Source organism: Trichoderma harzianum (assembly GCF_003025095.1).
Source record: "Trichoderma harzianum CBS 226.95 unplaced genomic scaffold M431scaffold_8, whole genome shotgun sequence".
Classification (NCBI taxonomy): domain Eukaryota; kingdom Fungi; phylum Ascomycota; class Sordariomycetes; order Hypocreales; family Hypocreaceae; genus Trichoderma; species Trichoderma harzianum.
This window is the reverse complement of record NW_020209256.1, coordinates 135,982-156,731: the sequence shown is the minus strand read 5'-3', so window position 1 is coordinate 156,731 and position 20,750 is coordinate 135,982. Positions and strand designations below refer to the sequence as shown.

The window sequence follows — 20,750 nt, the reverse complement described above, 5'->3', positions numbered from 1 at the left end:
GCCGTGCTGATCAGCTTTGAAGACGAAGAACTGCCGGTAGATGATCTGCCCGATTTCATCGATGACGATTACGTTAACAGCGAGATAACGGGAGTCCTTGGGTCACTCCTAGATATTCGAAAAGGCTCAATGAAATCGAATCCCGGACTAAGCACGTTACGACTCACCCACTTCTCCGTGAAGCAATACTTCCTTTCTCACGATGCTGTCTCGGGGGACACTCTACAAGCAAATGAGAAGCTGAGATCCTCTAACGAAAGGGCAGAACACATTACTTTGGCACGATTATGCCTTCGATACATTCATTACGAGCAAGTTTGGCAGCTTCAATGCGACCAAGAGCTGGATCAGGTTCAAGGATCCTTCAGAGATTATGCGGCGGGCTTTTGGGATCGCCATGCCCACAATGGTAATTTGGAGGACGAAGTAATCAAGGAATTAATGGACTCCCTATTCGACACATCCAATTGCGTTTGGGAGTCTTGGAAGAACTGGTTCGATTTGAGAGAAAAGGATATAATGGAAGGTTTCTTCGATATGAGTGAAAATGCCGGTGATATGCCGCCACTCAGCCCTGTGTATTACGCTTCGAAGCTTGACCTGACTCAAGTCACTATACGGCTAATTCAGAAACATCAAGATCAATTAAATGACAAATCGTTCTTCGGAGAGACAGCTCTTGCAGCTGCATGCCAAAACGGTAACGAGGCAATCTCCAAAACATTAATTGCGGCCGGTGCCAGCGTCACATCAACATCATATGACGGAACAAGTCCCTTGCATGTGGCAGCTTTGAATGGCCATATAGGCTTGATACGATTACTACTCGAGAACGGCGCGGAGCCTAACGCCGTGGACAAGAGATTGGAGACTGCTCTTCACTATGCCGCTTATGAAGGTCCTGCTGAAACGGTGGAGCTTCTGCTTCAATACGGCGCAAACTCGTTGGCTCAGGACTCCCAAGGGATAACTGCGCTACATCGAGCAGCTTCACATGGACGCATAGGTGTTGCGGAGTTATTACTTCGTCAGAATGTGGAAGTGCTGCACATTTCAACCGATCGCCAAGAGACGCCTTTGCATTATGCGGCCATTCAGGGCAAGGTAGAGATGGCACGGTTACTCCTGGATTACGGAGCTGATCTTGACGCCGTTGACGCGGATTTGTGCACAGCTCTACTTGTTGCTGCCTTTTTCGGCTTCACTGACGTGGTCCGCTTCCTACTCAGTTTAAAACCTAAACTCGATATACAGGATCGTCGGGGCCAAACAGCCCTTGCATGCGCTGCTCTAAATGGGCATTCCGAGATCATTCAGCTGTTACTAGATAGTGGCTCTGATCCTACCATTGGCGATGAGTTCAGTTGGTCAACCCTACACCTCGCGGCTTTCCAGGGCGGAGTGGATGCCGTACATGTTCTTCTTAGAAATGGAGCAGACATCATGGAAACTAGTCCCTCTGGGTACAATCCTCTCCATTGTGCAGCTGAGGGCGGGCAAGTTGAAACTGTCAAATTTCTTCTTGAAAACGGCGTTGATCTTCTGGAAGCTCAGCGCAATAAAAGAAATACTCCCCTAAGTGGCGCAATTGCATTGGGTAAGGTGGAAGTGACAGAATTCTTCCTCAACTCTGGTGTAAGCCATAGCGCTGTATTGGAGACTGGATTACTGCCTCTTACCCTGGCATCCCATTGGGGTCAAATAGATACGGCAAAGCTCCTCCTTAGCCACGGTGCCGACTTAGAGGGATCGACAGCAGATGGAGTAACGCCCCTACTAGCAGCCATATCGAACAATAAAGTCGATATGGTGCAGTTTCTCCTAGAAATGGGCGCAGACGCGACAGCCGCCGATAATGACGGAAATACTGCTCTGAGAAAAGCCATTTATGAGGGTAATGTTGAAATCGTCAAGTTACTGCTCGATAACGGCGGCGTCGATCCTACCGTCGGAGATGCTCAAGGCTGGAAACCGCTCAATCTAGCGGCACACAATGGACATGTTGAAATCATCAATCTTCTTCTTGAGAGGGGATCCAATATCAGTGACACGGATGTCGACGGCTGGACACCATTGCATTCGGCAGCAGATGGAGGGTATCTCGATACACTTGATCTCTTCTTGAGTAAAGGGATCTCACCGGTTGCCTTGGATCATATTGGCAGAACAGCCTTGCACGTAGCCTGTCTAAAAGGCCATCAAGACATCGTTAAGAAGCTACTCGACCTATCTAGTCCAGACGAAGTCAACCGTTCTGATGCCCATCAACGCACACCCTTGTTCTATGCGGCTATGCGTGGTCATCACCATGTATCAAAACTACTGCTCTCAAAGACTGCTGAAGTCCATCCAATAGATTTTTATGGCTCTACGGCGCTCTTTGCTGCTGTACGGAATGCGCATGAGGAGGTAGTCGATCAACTATTGACATGCAGTGGAGGGATACCCCTAGATTCAAGGGACGCTTCTGGTAAAACTATTTTCGATTGGGCACGCCAGAGCAACAATGTCCGAGTCATTGAGATTCTTAGTCAGTTTGACAAAAATGTCAAAACTGCGGCTGAATCTGACTCCGTTATTGCACAGACACATCAGGCCTTCGACAGCGAGGCATTTTGGTGTGACGTCTGTACTCGTTGCATCAGTGGGGATTATTTTGAGTGTTCATGTACCGGTGAGTTGATTGCTTGTCAAGAGTGCGTCGCAATGGGTGCGAGATGCTTAGATGAATCACACGTATGGAACGCCACAAAGGCAGACTCTTCAAGTGAGGAAGAAGATGATTGAAGGAACATCATGTACCTGAAAAGCATATTCTTGATATCTACCTCTACTATCACTACATTTTTCTAGTATATTCTACTATTATTATATATTTTTAGTGTCCAATATCTGCTGCTGTAGCTATATAATTATTTCGCACATGCTTACATTGCAGCAAACCTTTGTCTTAAGCTACATGCCTTCTATATTATGCCTTCTAACAACCCAAATTTGAAGTCGCCTGCTTCCCATTTTGGACGAAACCTAAGCGTCATCTAGCACTCTTGAGTTTTTTAATAATATATCATTATGCAGTCTTCATCAACGAGAATTTAATTTATCGTAATCGCTCACTCCATGTGGACCTTGTAACTAGCTTGCGTAGTGGCCGTCGATATGAGAACAAGAAAACATACAAGCTCTGATCTCGAGTTATACAATATTTCTCGCACGCTCGTTAATCGCTGCTTTCAGACGACAAAGGAAATCGGTTCATGGCAACCATCTCGACAGTCAGAATGGCACTGGAGTTTGAAGAGATGGACGCGGTGCGACTGTAGTGAACCGCACGACAAAAATAACGGCAGCTTAGTTCAGTTCCAACGAAATGCTCATCTTGGAAATCTCAACATGGTTAGCTGTAAGATATCTGCGATGAATGCGGCGAATACTTATACCATCTTGACAAGCAGAGGAAGACCGTCACCGAGACTTCCTCCACCAAGTAATCAGGACTGCGAGAGTCGGTGGCATGGAAATGACAAGGGCCACCAATGCAATAATGGTTTGGGTGTCTAACATCACGAGGCGACTCAACCAGCCGAACCTCCAGTGATCGACTGAAGATAGAGCGGCGACAGCACCTTCAGGTAGGAATTGGCGAAGAGTAGCTTTGACAGATGACACCGCGAGGGGTAAATGGAACAACAAGTAGACGGCGTATATATTCTTTGCTCTGTCACGATTGACAAGGGAATTTGCGATATTCGCGAAACAAACACTGGGGCATTGAGAAAATAAATACGTGACACGGAATAGAAAGGCAGGGCGGGCCATACTCCAGCATTTGATAGTGTCTTGCCTCCTGAGGGTTTTGGTAGTATTTACATCATGAGGGTTTTGGTACTACTTACATCGTGAGGGTTTTGGTAGTATTTACATCGTGAGGGTTTCGGCAGGATGTCAGCTGCTGAGGCTTATGGGGGATTCTCAGGCTATTGCGGGCCTGGTAATGAAGGCCTTGGATTTGACCAATGACTTAAAATGTGGCGTTTTGAGAGGTTTGGAATCGGCCAATCGAACCATGTTCCATCTCTGACGGTTTTGGCAAGGGCTGAGTGCTGCAGTGGTTGTGATTTGTGCCGAAAGGAGTTGACAACGCATATAGACCAACAGGGGTATGCCAACAAGATCGCCTAAGCTGCAGCCTTTTGTGAGGCGTCGAATTATAAATTAAACGACTGCTTCCCCACCAACTCATTTCATGATTTCGTCCATAACAAGCTGACTTGGTCTCAATCCATTGTTTCTACTCTAATTATTCGCCATGGCGTCTCTTGATTGGGAGTCTCATAAAGCTGAGATTCAACGTCTTTATATCGATGAAAATAAGAAAATATTGGAAGTGGTTCACGAGATGAAATTCTCTCGAAATTTTATTGCAAGGTCAGATTGGGATGCTGTTCAATAACTTACCTGTCAATAGCGAATCCTCATACCAGCGAAAGTTGAGGGAATGGGGAATTAGGAAGAATCGTTTGGGAAAAGCGAACTGGAAGGTTATTGACTATAAGATAAAAAAGAAGAAGCAACAGTCGGGGAGGAGCCCACAAGTTCACATTGATGGTAAATTGTGTCCTCCGCAAAAGGTTCGAAAAGAAATAGCACGTCAGGCGTTCTGTTCAACCATCGACAAGCTTTCTGTCCAAATTGGTATAATAGTTTTGTTGCTCATAATTATCTAGGCTGATGACTGACTACTCGCCCAGATATACCGTCACCAATGACACCCGATGGAATTCAAGTATGCTCTCCAGCATCATCTAATTCCCCTAACCCGTGGCCGTTAGGCTCGCCTTGGCTCGAATTTTTAAATATCCTTCCTTCGGACGTCTTTAAACGTAAATTGAACAATTTCACATATTAATGACATGGGAAAATTTACTAAATAAAGGCCTAGAAATCTGCGATTGTCGAAGCCAATTTCCATTCCAATCCTTTTTTTAAGGAGCCGGACCGTTTGGCTGTTATATTACGCAATCCTGTCCTTACCAAACATCATGGAGTCTCTCAGCCTCCGGAAACTTTTGCATCGAAAGAACTACTTGGTATGATTATGCCGAGATACTTCGAACAGGATCTTGGAGCTGCTAGCTTGCGATTTAGCTGTGATATCTCCAATACTCTCTTGTTTGACCTCTTTTGCCTTTCCAACAATTTTATACACGGATCATGGGCGACTAAGATTATGAAGAGCACCGGGTTCAATACTCCGACGTCATTTAGGTGCCTTCTCTCAATGAGATCCATCGCAGCTGATACGTTGGTGGGTTGTTTTTTTGCAAATGCGATGGAGACGGAAAATTTTGCCCTCTTAGAGATGATGTTAAATGAAGGGCTGGATCCAATTCGTCTGAAAGATCAAAGACAGATCCTGGAATTCACAGCCCAACACAGGAATATCGAAGTGACCAATCGCTTGACTGAAGCTATTTTCTCCCACCTGACCTCATCATTGTACGAAGGAGACATGGGAAGCCACTTTGAAGCTTGCATACGATGCTGGACAGATTTCTCTTTTATCTAGGATTATTCAAGCGGGAAAGCCTGTCCAAGATTTGGACTTGGCCATCTCGATATTTTCAGCCATCATGGATGGCAAAGTTTCAGTTACGAAGCTTCTCCTTCAGGGTGGTGCCAATGTCAATTTTCATGGAAGATATTTTGAGGATTACCCGGACAAAAGCGATATCCATACAATCTTTCTATATAATGGCGAAATATCACTCCTTGGCCTTGCTGCAAAGCGTGGAGACATCGAGATGATGTGCATGCTTTTGAACGCTGGTGCGGATATTGATGGACCTCACGACTCCCTCTACTGCCCATTGATTCTGGCATTGGAGAATGAACATTAATCCGCGGCAGAGACCCTGGTACAGGCTGGCGCCGACGTTTGCCTTGCGGAAAAAAAGCTGTTCAGTCTCTCGAATCGGGAGGATTGGGATAGTTGGGATACCTGTCATCAGGAACGCCTCATCTACTATCTCGACTATCTCCAGATCCATGGACACTCATGTTCAAACCTAGTAAAGAGTTTAATGTCAAATGGAGCAAAATTTCCTTACATCACTATCATGCAAGCAATCGAAAGCAACAATGCGGAACTTGCTCTTACACTATTGCCCCGACTTGGCGCATTTGAAGAGGAACCTGGAGACTTCGGCCATGACGCCATACATTATGCCATCATTCTCGAGAAAAAAGAGCTTGTTGGGAGGCTTCACTTAGCCGGTCTCTCTCTTGCAAAAGCTGTCCGTTGGATTCCTAATGAGGAAATGCTGGATTTCCTAGAGTCTCTCGATATAATATCTGACATTCCTTGCACAAATTGGGCTGGAATCATAGGCTCTGCGAGGCTTCGCAAACAGCAAACGCTTGCCCAGCGTCTTATGCTTCTAAGCAAAAGCAGCTACGTTGATTCACCCTTACCAACATTTCCGTCGTACGAAATGGCTTCATGGCAGCGCGAAATGGAGTATCTTAGACAAGCTATTTCACAAGGACTTCCAAGCTCGGAACTAGCACTCAGAGTTGCTGGTTGGAGTGCTGAAGCTTTTATGAGCCCAATGCTAGATATTGCCGATCCAGTCGTACCCATTATGGGGTTGTTTTTGGTCCATGCACACAACTTGTCTCTTCCTGCAGCTGCACATGTCGTTGGTAACGGACTTCTACACTCTATAGGTCTACTACTGGATGCTGGTGGGGATGCAATAGCCGCACGAACTCATCTAAGACAATATTATGATTTACATCAGTGGCTAAAGAACGAAACAGTTCCAGACAGGTTTATTGGGGGTATGGATGGGTGTGCGCAGCGAGAAATGACAGGTAAATGTCATTGCAAGGGCAACTTCTGGCTTGCATGTGACTCATACAACGAGAAATCTGTCCTGGTATCAATTGCCATTTGGGGTAACCTTCCCCTCTTTCAGACATTTCTCTCTTCTTTCAAATGGAGCAGCCAGGATATAGGGAATTCACTTGCTGCCGTTTTAGATTCGAGGAGAAACCGCAGCGTGATCCAGGAATTATTGGCTTTGCACCCAGACCCCAACGCAATATACAAAGGAGATACAATTCTCGAATCTGCGGCGCGATATACAGAGGTCTCGATAGTGCGCAACCTCTTGCGAATTGGCGCGAGTGCCCAAAGCATTGGATTCGCCCTACAGAGAGCAGCCTATTGTGGGCATTTGGAACTGATTAATATGCTGCTTGAGGCTGGCGCAGACGTCACATGCCCGGCTCGGAAAGGGGTTGCAACCGCGCTGCAAAGTGCGGCAGATCTTGGGCTTGTCCGTATTGCTTCTCAACTGATTGATGCTGGAGCAGATATAAATGCATTGGGGTACGGGAAGTACGGCAGAACAGCGCTGCAGAGGGCAGCATCAAACGGCCGCATCGACATGCTGCACATGCTTCTCTGCCGGGGTGCCAGGATTTATGATGATGCTCCCAATCAGGGCTACAGAGCGAATTATGTTCGAGCAGTTTGAATGGCCGAGCAAAACGGCCACAAAGCTGCCGCAAAATTACTTAAATCTCACGGTGGCTGGACTGATGAAGATGGGATCTTGTATTCCCAGATTTACGAATGGGTCATTGAGCTTGCCTGCCTCGATTATGATGACTACCTAGAACAATATTGATGCATGTTAAAGGATATCTAAAAACACATTTGGTTTCCTTCCAACTTATCTCCTTCTCCTTTGTCTTCCTCTCACAAAATGCTAGTGCATCCGCAGGTTAAGAGTAGGAGACTCGACTTATCGAGTGGGCTAACCGTTTGCTTGACCGCTGAAGGCTACACTAGCATCCTTAAACATGCAATCATTTAATCCATTGGATAATACACCTACACAATATGCAATGTGGTGCCTATGTATCTGACCGTCTCCTCAAGTGCTTCAGACAATAATTGCTCATCTTTCGTTTCCGCGCCGCAACTCTCCTCAATGCCGAGCGATCAGATGTCTCTGTTATGTGAGTCAGGCCACTGCACAGTTGTCGTATGTCTTGGCCTAATGGAACGAAGAAAAAAAAAGAAAATAAAAATAATAAGACAAAGTGAAACAAAACAAAATAAGAGAAGAATGTATAAAATTGGGTTGTGAGTTAATATTGCTGCACTGACATTATAAGTTTGGAATGTGAGTTAATATTGCTGCACTAACATTATAAGTTTGGAATGTAGACACTCTAGTACATACGACCATAGGTAGTGGAAAACTCGGGGTCCCGTCTGCTCCCCCATAGATAAGCCACTAACCGGCAGATTAGTAGTTGGGTGGGTGACCACCAGCGAACACCGGCTGTTGTATGTTTTCTTTTTTCCTTTTTGCTTTCCCCCCTTCCCTTGTCTTCTGGCGTCTCCTGACTGTTCCCAGTCTGTGTCGTTGTGATTGTTGCGTTCTTTGTGCCTGTCTTGAGTGTCTTGGCTCATCATCTCTTCCATCTTCCTCCCTTTTATATCATCTCTCCTTCATGTCCTGTTCCTGTATGTCTAGTATCTCTGACAACTCCTGCTCCTCCTCCATCCTCCGACAATTCTTGCACTTCCTACCACAAGTATATGAAGCAATGTGTGTAGCAATGACACGGATTCTAATATGATGTTAGAGTGAAAAGGACAACAAATCATGGCTTGTACTTACATGAATAGACCACAAAAAGCCCACTGGAACCCACCCTTAAGCTACATATAGCGGCCTTGAACACAAGCTTCTTTTCAGCATACTTGCAGGATTATCGCAAATAAAAGCCTACCATGGTACAACCCATGAGACACAACAAGGGGGATAGAGCCGAGTATTACCGCCTCAAGGTCTGGTCCAATGCTAAGGGTCCTGTTGACGAAGGCGACATATACGCACACGTATAGCAACCACCAGCAGAGTAATGTTACTCGAGCACTGTTCTTAATATTTGATGCCTCTCATTGTCTGATATGGATAATCCAATGCTCCCCGTCGATTGCTGATGTCAAGAGAGAAGCGAGTGGATGCTGAATACTGCTTCAGAGGATGGCGGAGCTGATGAGACAAGAAGGGCCATGCACGGGTAACATCAAATTGCCTGCTAAAATTAGGACTATTGGAGCCATCGTATCGATATGTAAATTGATGATTGCCGTATTTCATTCTCTCAATCGCATTTGCTTTCTCCACGTTCGTCGCTAGTGATCAGACATTTCTTAAACAGTGGTTGCCTTACACTCACATTGTGAACTCTACGACAAAGCAAAATTTTGAGCCAATCAGGAGCACCATTTCTTTCTCATTGTACCTTCTGTTGAACAATGTACATATGGGTATCTGTTTAATGTGTTTTCGTGTACAAGTACCATCTTGGTACCAACATGCTTGGCAATATTGAGAAATGAAGCGCCTTGAAGGTCTTGCGTCTTAAGTATTGTCAAATTTGGCACACAATATAGACCTAGTTAGGGGCATAATGAGTGCAATACTCGAATAAATGCCCAAAAATGCAAGGTGATCATTTTTCTTTATCGACAGTCGAGAAAGATACTGTACTAGTGGTAACGGCATTCGAGCATGGCACGTAGATCACTGACCTGCGTGCCGCTCAAACTTCAGATGTCTAAAGGCTCTTCTGCGAAATCCGTCGCGATTGTCTTCTATGTCTATTCGTACGTTTGCCTAATAGATTTTGAGAGGTTTTGGAATGGTTCTGAAACTGAAAGGGTGGTCGCTGAATGAAGAGCGAGTGGCCTTTGGCTACCGGCGCATGCATTATGAGGGGGAGAATTGGAACCAGATGAAGTGTGAAGCTTCAGACAATGGATTTATAGCTTGAACATGTGATTTTTGGTCAGAATACTCTATCCATCGACCCCATACTGAAGCTTGAATCGCCAACAAAGGGTCTGGTTCCACCTTTTACGCTTGTTAGTAGCTCATGGAGACTAAGTATAAGAAGCCCACTACGACTTCATACAAGCACATACGACCATATCCATTGGAAAATACGGGGTCCCGTCTGCTCCCCCAGAGTCAAGCCAATGAGAGGCAGATTAGTAGTTGAGTGGGTGACCATCAGCGAACACCGGCTGTTGTATGTTTTGTAGTTTTTTTTTGGTTGATGTTTTGTGGTTTTTTTTTTTTTTTTGGTTGCTACTCCGTAATCTTGGCTACATCCATTATACGGAGTTGTAGGCTCAAATGGCACTGAGTTGGTGGGGCTCGCTACAACAATACGAGCCCGGTGGTTGCATACGAGCACCGGGGACAGCGAACCATTGTCATTTTAGGTGTTAAAAGCGCTCTGGAAACCGGGGGCGGACCTTGAGCTCACTCTCCGTATTACATACGAAAGACACGAGCAATCCACTGCTATGCCTGGATAAGCAGAACTAGCAGCGATCACTTACAGGGCACCGATTTAAGCTATAAGCACATATATAACTGACAGCCCATTTCGTGAATCAATGAACAAAGGGGTAGCCTTTCCTCGAGCGTTCAAGTTTACTCAACATTCCCTGGATTCGCTCTTTCTGGCGGCGGCGGATTGACTCTCAATCTTGACAACAGCAACGTGAATACAATACTTCTTTTTGCCATCATGCCTAGTGTCAGAAACATCTCAGCATCTTTACTGCTTGCTGGCCAAGCCGCTGTCAACAACTTGCCAGACAATGTATTCAACGTTCCCTTGACGCGAATTATGAACCTGGAGTATTACGGCATGGAGTTTGAGGTCGGCAATCCTCCTCAGCGGTCTTTTCTCAAAATCGACACCGGCAGTCCCACGATTGGCTTCATCTCGCCGCGCAGCAACATGTGCCTGCGGCCGGAGGCTCCGTGTGATCCTCTGGGAACTTACGATAATCTCACTTCGTTAACGGCGGTGGTGGCATTCCCAGGCAGCTATCCCAACTACAGCGATGGCCTGCTTGACGGCGGCAAAGGTATCTTTGTCAATGACACGCTTCGATTTGCGGGCGTTTCCGTTGATGACTTTGTCCTTGGCTCGACCGATAGCTTCAACCTCGATGTTCGGCTGTCGCAGTCTAACCCATTTGCAGGCATCATGGGCTTGAATGCCTTGTGCTTCACTGGGCCCCAGTGCGACGTCTACCCGACTTTGGTTCAACAGCTTTCGGACCGTGATATTCTGAAGACTCGTGCGTTCAGCATCTACCTCGGCCAGGATGAACCGCACGCGACTGGCCATCTTCTCCTGGGCGGTGTGGACGAAGCTAAGAGGGATGGGCCCGTCTTTACACAAAAACTAGATTCTCCATGGGAGGTTGAGTATTCGTCCTTTACACTGGACAAGGATGGAGAGAAGACGGTGTGGCCTATAGAGCCCGGAAACACAGTCAGTTGGGACACGGGTGCGGCCTATTTTGGTCTGCCGACGGCTGTGTTCAACGCTGTTGCCGCCGTTCTTGAGCTTCCCGCAAACGTCACCTCGACTCAGGACCCGTACGAGGTGGACTGCAAGCACCGCGACATTGTTGACACAGTCCTTGAAGTCGGATTCCCAGGCAACGGAACCATCAAAATACCCGTGGGCCGCCTGGTCACGACACTTGACTCGGGCAAATGTGTCACTTATGCGCTGAATGGAATTGGTGGCTCTGGGGAGACGGATACTGCAACCAACTTTGGAGCGCCTTTCCTTCGCAGTGTTTATGCAACCTACAATCTGGACACTCTGGAGCTGACTTATAGTCAGGTGAAGTATACGGATGAGGAGCAGATTGTGGCAATCCCCGCAGCTAATTAGGAAAGCCTGGTGGAAGAGCTGCTGCGTTACGCAGACATATTAAAATAGACCTTAATGATAATCATGTCTCTACTATACAAATATTTTTGACGATATCATGCGATTGAGTAAAAGTGAGACCCAAAAATACTGCACGGTCTTGCTCCCTTGGCACTAGCGAATGGAGAACTACTCTGCATTTATGGAGCAATCGTACTTTCGTGAGCCCAGCCATTCGTTGCTGTCCCTTGTAAGTCCTTGCAAGAAAGCAGATACGAGATGCCGCCAAGATATTGTTCTGGACCGTTATCCTGAACCTACGTATTCTATCTCTTCGTAGCGCCGGAAGCCGAAATTAAAGATGCAGTGAGATCTTCATCTTATACCACTTGTTGGTACTATTGAAGCTTCTTACATGGATAAGTACAAGATATCGCCGCTAACCCTCTCTAACACTCAAACCATGCATATGCATTTTGGAGCTTACATTCAATGTCACCTGAAATATGACTGTTTCGTAATCAATAGCATTGTAATAGTGTGCTTAGCAAATTTATAGAGAAGCCCTGAAAATATACGTATTCAATGGAGTGTTTCAAGTGAGCTCGAAGTGGCTAAGCCATCAATATTGCGTTGAACACTGTGGGCGATTCGTCATTAACCGCCGAAATGCACCAACTACCAACGCTGCCACACCCTAGTTTACCAAGATTTGTGTAAGCTGGTATACGCAACCAACTGGCGAATTAACTACTAATACGCAAGCCACTAGGCCTGTTTAAAGTCGGGAACTCCTCACAAGTCGAATCCTTCGACGATGGAATTATCACGACAGATCGAGAGCGTGCTTTAATATCCCTCATTCTGTTGTCAAATACAGTTGATTGCCAAAAAAGCCATCATTTACTTGAACATCAGTTGGACTTAATCCTAGGAACCGCCATGAGCCCGATACTGAGCGTGTCGACAAAAATTGAGATTGCGGCGTCTCCAGCTGCTGTCCGATCAGTGGTACGCAAAAGATCTACCTTTGCGCATGGCAAACATCATGATAGAATCGCCCTGTGTACTGAATATTCGCTTGCAGTTCTTAGACTTTGCCCGATACACGCAATGGAAGCCAGGCTGGATCATCCAGCCGGCTGACGCTAGCAAGCAGCCGCTCGACCTGAAACCTGGCGATGGCCTCAAAGTCAGCATGGACGGAAAGGCTCATAACCCAGTGGTAGTGGTAGGTTTCTATGTGACTGGAATGATGAGCAATAGATGTGCTAAACCGCGAAAGGAAAACTCGCCCAAATCTTTCCAATGGGAAGGATCACTGTTCGGGCTTGGAAAAGGCGTCCATCAGTTTCACTTTGAACCAAGCGGAACGAATCCAGGAGGCACCACGTTTACACAAGGAGAGGATTTTCGAGGACTCTTGATCACACTCTCCTCGCCGTGGTGGAGTGGAAGGAAGTTTGATATGGGCCCTTGGGATAAGTTTAATGCCGATCTGAAGAACGAGGTGGAGAAGTCTTCGAACTAGGGCTCCAGGCGCATTTCACTTTCTTCTAAGCGCTCAAAGACACAGAAGGCTGCTCTCATCTGCTACGAAACTAGCAGGCCGACCGACCAAAGAGTTATCTCGCTCTTGCTCCTCATCTAGTGCTGTCTTTTCCATTATATAGCGATTCTACTACTATCACCATCACATACGACCATAGGTAGAGGAGAATTCGGGGTCCCGTCTGCTCCCCCATAGACAAGCCTCTAACCGGCAGATTAGTAGTTGAGTGGGTGACCATCAGCGAACACCGGCTGTTGTATGTTTTTTCTTTTTTGGTAGTCATGATAATTAGTATATTATTTGGGATCGAAGTTGTCCGCTTGCTTTGCTGTCATGTATGCAACCATGGGAGGCGACTTGCACTGTAGATGTAAATGTATCTAGGAGATGTAAATGTATTTAGTGAATGCAGACCAAAGCAAAGTTTCTCCCGAACCATTGCGGAACTTACTGTCAGCGTAATTCCTCTACTGAAATAATGTCACAATTGGACGTCTGTCCAAGTAACCGTATCTGATTCATGATAGTAATAGTCAGGTGATTCTCATATCGCACAGGCACGTGAACAGTGAAAAGCTAGGAGGAGACCGAGATCAGTGGAGCAAGAGTCTTGAGGATTGGGAATGCTGGAATAGTAACGGCAACTCATTTAAAAGTCATTGAGGTGCTAGTCGTGCAAATTGAAGCCTCTCGGATATGCTAATGAGTAATTTACAAGATGTGTGCCTAATTGAAACATAACATTCTTGGCAAAGTGGCTGTTTGTTTGCTCTATCACGCTGCTTGCTTGTACTTTGCCCATTAAGTGTCACAGACCTCATGGCGGTGTCACAATCACTCCATCCATATCAGTTTCTTCAGATCGCTCAAGGTAGCGACAGCAAACTTGCTTCGCGTAAAAATTGCTACCATGCTCAAAGTCAACGACAACCACTCGGCCGACGAAGGAAATGTTCGCATCCACATCATCATGAATCAACAGCAGGCCGCCAAACCTATGAAGATGCACCTCGAATCTGGACAAATCGTCGACGCAGGTCGGCTCTCCATCAACTTTTTGCAACAAGACTCCTATGACGTTTCTGTCATCAGTCAGATGGCCGAGGGATCTGGGTGCATTGGGGTGCATATCTGGATGATGGCCTGCCACTTTGAAGCGCCTCTGGGTGAAAACGCACTATTCTCTCCGAGATCAACAAATCAACGTGCAGCTGATAATAATTCATCACTGCCTCGGACAACAGGCTTGCAGAGAGACGGTTGATGTACATACGCTATCTCGAGCCCGCGAAATGGTTCATGGCAAGCCGACAGAATTCAGCAGCATGCGAGCGAGGAGATGCGGCCGACAGAGAACATCATCGTTGAATCACTCCTAAGGAGATTGTATAAGGCGGTAGATGCCTAGGCCTACCTTTTCTGAGACAGTCATGTCTCGGGACATCAGCCGTGTATCGGGAGAGAGTTTTCAGCAGAATCTTTATGGGCTGTGGTGGGGTGGGCAAGTTACTCTGCTTGTCGTGGTTATGATCGTATTGGCTATCACTTTTATCCCAAGGAACTCTGTGCCGATATTATTCACCCGATTAATCTGGTTGACACAAGATCGACAATGGGTAGTAAAGTCGCCAAGTCGCCTAAAGATGACACAGTCCAGCTCAGCGTTGACAGCGCAGGTCGCTCTGTGATTAGCAGTGATCAATATGCTGGACTTGGAAATAACCTCCGACACAGTCTTATATCTTACTAGAATGACGACTAACCCTTTCATCCTATATAATATATCGCTGTTGACAGTCCACATCGCATGAGTTACCTCTCAAGATTGCAATGAAGTTACATATATAGGCCGTGGTATGTTCTTTCCATTGCATAGCTGAGTTGCGATAGTTTTCGCGTGTTTTATCTTCATATACAAGCGATAAGCTAGGTGATATCATGAGAATAACATCAGATTTCAGTTACAGCACGGCGCAGCAGTGCTTCATTTGTAATAATTCACGGGCCAACTGATAGCGGGAAGGGAAGCGCCCGACATACAAGAGAAGGCTTACCAATGCAAGCGAATAAAGTCTCCTTATTTCCGTCACGTCTCAGTGATTATGCATCTATGGCTTTGCAATTGCAAATGAAATCTCTACGCCCTTGGAACTGATGAGTCTTCACGGCGTTCACTTGCATATTTCATTCGGCGATAGACTCAGAACTCCAAGCATGACGTTGGAGCTAGCTCTAAATGGCAATTTCTGTATAGCTTTTTTCCCGCAAGTGGAAAATGCAGACTAGCCTCAAACGGCAACATGATTGAAGCCTCCTCTTCCACATCAAGTATCGCGTTGCTTTTGAGCTCGATATCTTCTCAACCACAGCATCATTTCGAACGTTTGTACGCAATTTCTTACTAGAAACAATGAGAATGGTAAGGGTTCTACGATTTTAGGACATCAGTCTTGGTTAGAAAGAAAGGCATTGCCTCCTAGAATTAATTCCAGTTACATTATTAATCATCATCAAGAGAGATCTAGCATTATTGTACCACGGTGGTGAAGCTGTATCAGCGATCGGGTTGTATCATCGACGTGAAACTAAGGCAATTGGAATAATTACATTTTAAAAAAAGTGCCGGGACAGCGGTTTGACAGCTGAAGCCCCGATCGATTGAATCTCATCACAATGGAATGGGTGGCCTGGGGGAGCATTGGGCGCGGGTCTCAAACGTCTTTCGTGGGAAGATCAAAGCTTTTCATTCGACAAGGCTTAATTGCCGAGAGGGTCTAGAACAAGCTAGCGGCTTGCAGAGCTTATTTCTAAACGCCCTCTTGATATGTCAAGATATCTAGACCCCTGCTTAGCAGATCTCGGTACTGCTTGTGAGTCTACCAGATTGGCATGTTTGTCATCCGAAGATTCCGTTCGAAATGTCGTTATTCTGCTTACATTTAGACCGAGAAAAAATTGCAATTGATATTAAACTTTTCGATATAAAGTCAGCCTTTTGTCCTCGGTCAAGATGATACTACAACTTCAGCTTCAGCATCTTTACTCGGCCTCACAGCATTGATCCTCATCGCAAGAACATTCCCAGGGTTTATTACATACCAATTGAGAAGTTGAACATAGAGTAACGGCAATATGTACGAAACCTTTCGAGAATCGGCGCTTGGCCAAGCCATTCGCTTTGTTTCCAGAAACAAGTTGCTGCAGTACCCAGAAGAACGACCAGATTTCGTGCTCCCACCAGAGTATCTAGCATTGCTATCTAACAGCGAGAAACAACACCAGGCAACATCAGACCGATCGAATTCACATCTCAACCAACGGTCTGGTAGCCCTGATCCAGCATCAGATTCCTCCCAAACTGCCGATGAAGATGGCGAGGATCTGAGGAGGGAGCGGACGGTGGGGAGTATCCAGAGGGGTCCATACATGGAACATGGAAGATACGATCCTGAACAGCAAATCGAGCTGAAAAAGACCAAAAGCGAACCAATTGTGCCAGTAAAGACGAATGACGGCGTTATTCTGGTAGACTGGTATACGACGGATGACCAAGCAAACCCTCAGAACTGGTCATCGTTCAAGAGGAGCTACATTGTCTTTGTCATATGCTTATATACATGGGTCACCTACGTGGCAGGTTCCGTCTTTGCCTTCTCTGAACCAGGCATTGTTGAACATTTCGGTGTTAGTGTAGAGGCATCTGAGCTTGGACTTGCTCTATACGTCTTGGCCTATGGTGTAGGACCACTCATCTTTGGCCCTCTCACCGAGATTCCAGTTATCGGCAGAAATCCTGTCTACTATCTCACATTCCTTGTCTTTTTTGCTCTGTCATTCCCAGCAGCGATAATCAACAGCTTTGGCGGCCTCTTGGCGGTACGATTCTTTGCTGGCTTTTTTGGCAGCGTTGGTATCGCCATTGGTGGTGCTTCAATCCAAGATGTCTTCACACTCATCTATTTCCCCTATGGCCTTGGTTGGTGGGTATTGTCATTCTGGGCAGGCCCCGCCATTGGACCAACCTTTGCTGGATTTGCAGCAATGGAAAAGGGATGGAGGTGGCCGCTCTGGGAGGTTGTATGGATTTGCGCTGTCATGGCTATCTTCCTGCTTGCTCTCACCCCTGAGACGTCTGCGCCCAATATCCTTCTCAGGCGTGCCAAGCGACTTCGAAAGCTCACTGGCGATGCTCGGCTCCAATCCCAAAGCGAGATTGACCAAAGGCACATGTCAGGATCTGCCGTTCTCATTGCCGCGCTGATCAGGCCATTCGAAATTACCATCAAGGACCCCTCAATTTTCTTCGTCAATTTGTACACGGCCTTGACCTATGCAATCTACTTCACCTTCTTTGAAGTATTCCCTCTAGTGTTTCCACCTTTCTACGGCTTCAACCTTGGCCAGACTGGCCTTGCGTTCCTTGCCTGTGAGGTTGGCTCAATTCTGGCGCTCCTTCTTTACTTTGCCTATCTTCATTTTTACATGATTCCAGACAACATTAAGAATGGATTCCGAGAGCAGGAGCATCGTTTACTTCCCGCAATTTTCGGTTCCGTTGTTCTTCCAATTGGGCTGTTTATATTCGCCTGGACTGCAAGAGCCAGTATTCACTGGATTGTCCCGTTGATTGGCGTGACCATTTTTGTTTTGGGCCAATACATGGTTATTCAGGGTCTCTTTATGTACGTGCCGGTTTCATACCCGCAGTACGCAGCCTCGATTTTTACAGGCAATGACTTGATCAGATCAGCTGTTGCTACTGGATGTATTCTTGCAGCCAGGCCAATGTTTATCAATCTTGGTGTGCACAAGGGTGTTACAGTCCTTGCTGGATTGAGCATAATGGGTATCATTGGAACATTACTCATGTACAAATATGGCAAGACTCTCCGCGCCAAGTCTAAGTTTGCACAAGCTTAGATAACTGGAATCTCAAGGAATCACGCGACTCACTATTCAGATTCGCAGTGCTGTATTGCTGTTCCTTACGGGGCTTCTTTGTGGTATTGAACATTGTTTGCTTGTTGAATAAGACTGGATGATGGCTAATTAATGAGATCTACGGTGTCGCAAATGTTGATTAAAGGTGTTTATAAATTGTTTTATGTTTTCATGATATGATGGGTGCGCATGGGTTCAAAATAAAGTATAGGATGTAATAGAATAATCTCGTAGCATTGTCACTTATTGTTCATTGAACTGCACGTATAATGCGCATATCGTAAGCCGTCGAACGAACCTAAGAGGCCAAAGTGTGGAACTAATGCATCGAGTAGAGGTATTGATTACATGTACTTACCCTACACGAGAACAATTTTGATGCAAAATTGTTCAAACACATTCTCCAAGATCAAGTTGATTAAATTATTTCTTTTTCTACTCAAACTTGATTTTACGCACGACTGAACGTGCTATAATACACCAGTTCCAAAAGCCTCAGGACAGACACACAGAGATTCACTCACTAATTTTCTTTGACACTATGAGAGGGATTATCAATATAATTGGGTTAACTGAAACGTCTTCTCTTGATCAAAGTCTCATGTGATTAGACTTATAACTACATATTAATAAATATACTGAATGAGCCTTATTTACGAGCGGATATCAAATACAATCTTTGCGAATTCGCCTGAAAGCTTGAAAGAGATTAGCAGCTGCAAAACGGCCTTGCATATTCCAATACGATTTCTTTATGTCACGGAGTTTCGAAATCTCAGACTGGCTGGCTGAAATCTTAAAATCTCATCTCTCCGAACAATAAGCCGGATGTTTATCTGTTTGTATACTTCTGATGGAGCTCTTGTGCCGCTTATGCTTACATTAAAGCAATATTTGGACATACAACGAGATAATTACATCATCAATTCAACAATGCCTTCGTTCGGAATAGATTGGGTGCCCTTGGGCTTATACAAAGAGTTGTTATATCCGGCTCCACCATCAAGAACGTCATCGAGTGGAGGTGATAAGTTAATGGCATCAAAATGCAGCAGAAGACAAAACAGGTCAGAAACCGCGAGAACAAATTTGTGGTCCTACCAAATCGAATTGGCAGAAACGCACAAGGTGGAACGGCCATTTTGCGGTCCGAAATCATATCACCAAGCTCTTTGAGGATCTGGCAAACATCAAACCGGTGAAGGCTTTGCTCTACCAAAAACTAATGGCAAATCCAAAAGCGCCCCAAAACTTACAGACGATGCGAGCCACACGATGACACGCCGGGGCGACATCTTTCTTGTTCCAACGGGCCTTGGTCTGATTCTACCATTGCGCTCTGATGACGAGAAGGGGATAAGTCCCACCACCACCAATATGAACACGAAGGATTCCAAGGTGGAACAACCAAGTGGTATGATGTCAGTCAGGATGGTGCATATACCCGCATTGAGCAAGACTATGTAAACCTAGGCAGCGAGTACGGACCAGAACTTTTCTGACGGCTGAGATGAACGGACGGTGGTGCGCCGGAAGCCGGAATAGCCGGCCCAAGCAGGTGAGGTGATAGATTCGCCCTGGCAGACAGGGACAGTGGATTCAGATTCCTAGCGCAAATTCTGAATGCCCGTTGAATCTTCTTGGCATAGCTTTTTCTTGATTCTTTGTTGGTGCCTAGCTTTACATGGGTTCTCGATCAACTGAGACCTGCAGGTATCGCGTCTACTTTGTTGATTTAATTCCTGGATCATAACTCATATATTGTATTAAAGTGGAAATAACCCCTGAATTGTGACAGAAGTATCTCTGATGGGCCAAAGTATCTACGGAGAGATGCAGTAGTCCAAGGCACCATCGTCACCTTGTTAGGTAAAACAGAGGTAGGCTCATCGGCTGACCAAAACTTTGCGAAACCCAAAATGCGTACCCAAGGAGTTAGAGCCAATAACAAAATGGAGCTCTCTGACACAACGTGTATGACAGCTTTCGACTGCTCGTGAATGAGAGAGCATGATTCTCAGGTCAAAGACGCCTCACGGGCCGATCGGACTTGGCATTATCAAATGGTTATGCCATGATTGATCGACAGGAGGCTTCGGGCATCGTCCTGTCCTCTTCATGCTGTGGCCTAGAACAGAGAGGATGCCAAAAAAAGTAACGAAAGACGGTCGGGAGCTCTGAAGGATCCCGGAAAATTTTGGCCCTCTAGCTTCTAGCAGAGTCTAGTAGGCTTGGCCATCTAAGTTTAGAAGACGGCCCCAGACGCAAGGCCAATCGAGATCGAAGGGAGCTGTGCGATCCCTGTCGATTCGAGCCACGCTTTGAAGCCACAGCGCAGCAGACAGTGCAATCACCTTGGAGCAACTCATCCGGGAAACAACACAAAGTAGGCCGATGTCATGATGGTGTGCTCGACAGTTGCGGCTGAACTTAAGTAGTCCACCCCGGCTTCCCACCAGTTCCAAGTTTCTTCCCCACA

The 20,750-nt window shown here is 46.0% G+C and overlaps 10 protein-coding genes across 10 annotated transcripts; 5 read left to right on the top strand and 5 right to left on the bottom strand.

Moving 5' to 3' along the window:
* Positions 1–3,095: 3,095 nt before the first annotated feature.
* Positions 3,096–3,863, bottom strand: M431DRAFT_456697 (hypothetical protein). Its single transcript, XM_024915320.1, has 2 exons — positions 3,441–3,863; positions 3,096–3,378 (listed from the first exon to the last, which is right to left on the bottom strand). Exon 1 carries the CDS (start codon positions 3,817–3,819, stop codon positions 3,466–3,468), a length of 354 nt encoding a protein of 117 aa, XP_024772718.1. The 5' UTR covers positions 3,820–3,863; the 3' UTR covers positions 3,096–3,378; positions 3,441–3,465.
* A 446-nt stretch (positions 3,864–4,309) lies between these two features.
* Positions 4,310–4,909, top strand: M431DRAFT_531934 (hypothetical protein; the record flags this gene model as incomplete). The annotated part of the gene is made up of 3 exons (XM_024920844.1): positions 4,310–4,428; positions 4,469–4,695; positions 4,752–4,909. 3 exons carry the CDS (start codon positions 4,310–4,312, stop codon positions 4,907–4,909), a joined length of 504 nt encoding a protein of 167 aa, XP_024772717.1.
* Positions 4,910–6,083: 1,174 nt separating this feature from the next.
* Positions 6,084–7,544, top strand: M431DRAFT_483224 (hypothetical protein; the record flags this gene model as incomplete). The annotated part of the gene is made up of 1 exon (XM_024916107.1): positions 6,084–7,544. The coding sequence occupies one exon, from the start codon at positions 6,084–6,086 to the stop codon at positions 7,542–7,544; it is 1,461 nt and encodes a 486-aa protein (XP_024772716.1).
* A 677-nt stretch (positions 7,545–8,221) lies between these two features.
* Positions 8,222–8,395, bottom strand: M431DRAFT_48587 (hypothetical protein; the record flags this gene model as incomplete). Its single annotated transcript, XM_024916330.1, has 1 exon — positions 8,222–8,395. A coding segment is annotated over one exon (174 nt), but the record flags the coding sequence as incomplete, so codon positions are not given.
* A 124-nt stretch (positions 8,396–8,519) lies between these two features.
* Positions 8,520–8,743, bottom strand: M431DRAFT_89031 (hypothetical protein; the record flags this gene model as incomplete). The annotated part of the gene is made up of 2 exons (XM_024923975.1): positions 8,520–8,652; positions 8,703–8,743. Coding segments are annotated over 2 exons (174 nt in total), but the record flags the coding sequence as incomplete, so codon positions are not given.
* Positions 8,744–9,999: 1,256 nt separating this feature from the next.
* M431DRAFT_89308 (hypothetical protein) lies at positions 10,000–10,167 on the bottom strand (the record flags this gene model as incomplete). Its single annotated transcript, XM_024924015.1, has 1 exon — positions 10,000–10,167. A coding segment is annotated over one exon (168 nt), but the record flags the coding sequence as incomplete, so codon positions are not given.
* Positions 10,168–10,653: 486 nt separating this feature from the next.
* M431DRAFT_145824 (hypothetical protein) lies at positions 10,654–11,858 on the top strand. The gene has a single exon (XM_024912712.1). It carries the CDS (start codon positions 10,732–10,734, stop codon positions 11,797–11,799), a length of 1,068 nt encoding a protein of 355 aa, XP_024772712.1. The 5' UTR covers positions 10,654–10,731; the 3' UTR covers positions 11,800–11,858.
* Positions 11,859–12,615: 757 nt separating this feature from the next.
* Positions 12,616–13,693, top strand: M431DRAFT_521280 (hypothetical protein). The gene is made up of 3 exons (XM_024920459.1): positions 12,616–12,789; positions 12,866–13,009; positions 13,064–13,693. The coding sequence occupies exons 1-3, from the start codon at positions 12,721–12,723 to the stop codon at positions 13,307–13,309; spliced, it is 459 nt and encodes a 152-aa protein (XP_024772710.1). The 5' UTR covers positions 12,616–12,720; the 3' UTR covers positions 13,310–13,693.
* Positions 13,422–13,613, bottom strand: M431DRAFT_88503 (hypothetical protein; the record flags this gene model as incomplete). Its single annotated transcript, XM_024923911.1, has 1 exon — positions 13,422–13,613. The coding sequence occupies one exon, from the start codon at positions 13,611–13,613 to the stop codon at positions 13,422–13,424; it is 192 nt and encodes a 63-aa protein (XP_024772711.1).
* Positions 13,694–16,462: 2,769 nt separating the features above from the next.
* M431DRAFT_88645 (hypothetical protein) lies at positions 16,463–18,250 on the top strand (the record flags this gene model as incomplete). The annotated part of the gene is made up of 1 exon (XM_024923935.1): positions 16,463–18,250. One exon carries the CDS (start codon positions 16,463–16,465, stop codon positions 18,248–18,250), a length of 1,788 nt encoding a protein of 595 aa, XP_024772709.1.
* Between the last annotated feature and the right edge of the window lie 2,500 nt (positions 18,251–20,750).

Bases quoted from the DNA above. Each gene is read 5' to 3' on its own strand.
- M431DRAFT_456697 (XM_024915320.1), bottom strand. From the start codon at position 3,819: ATGGCCCGCCCTGCCTTTCTATTCCGTGTCACGTATTTATTTTCTCAA.
- M431DRAFT_145824 (XM_024912712.1), top strand. From the start codon at position 10,732: ATGAACCTGGAGTATTACGGCATGGAGTTTGAGGTCGGCAATCCTCCT.
- M431DRAFT_521280 (XM_024920459.1), top strand. From the start codon at position 12,721: ATGAGCCCGATACTGAGCGTGTCGACAAAAATTGAGATTGCGGCGTCT. The intron at 12,790-12,865 runs GTACGCAAAAGA...ATTCGCTTGCAG, and splicing joins CAGCTGCTGTCCGATCAGTG to TTCTTAGACTTTGCCCGATA. The intron at 13,010-13,063 runs GTAGGTTTCTAT...AAACCGCGAAAG, and splicing joins CTCATAACCCAGTGGTAGTG to GAAAACTCGCCCAAATCTTT.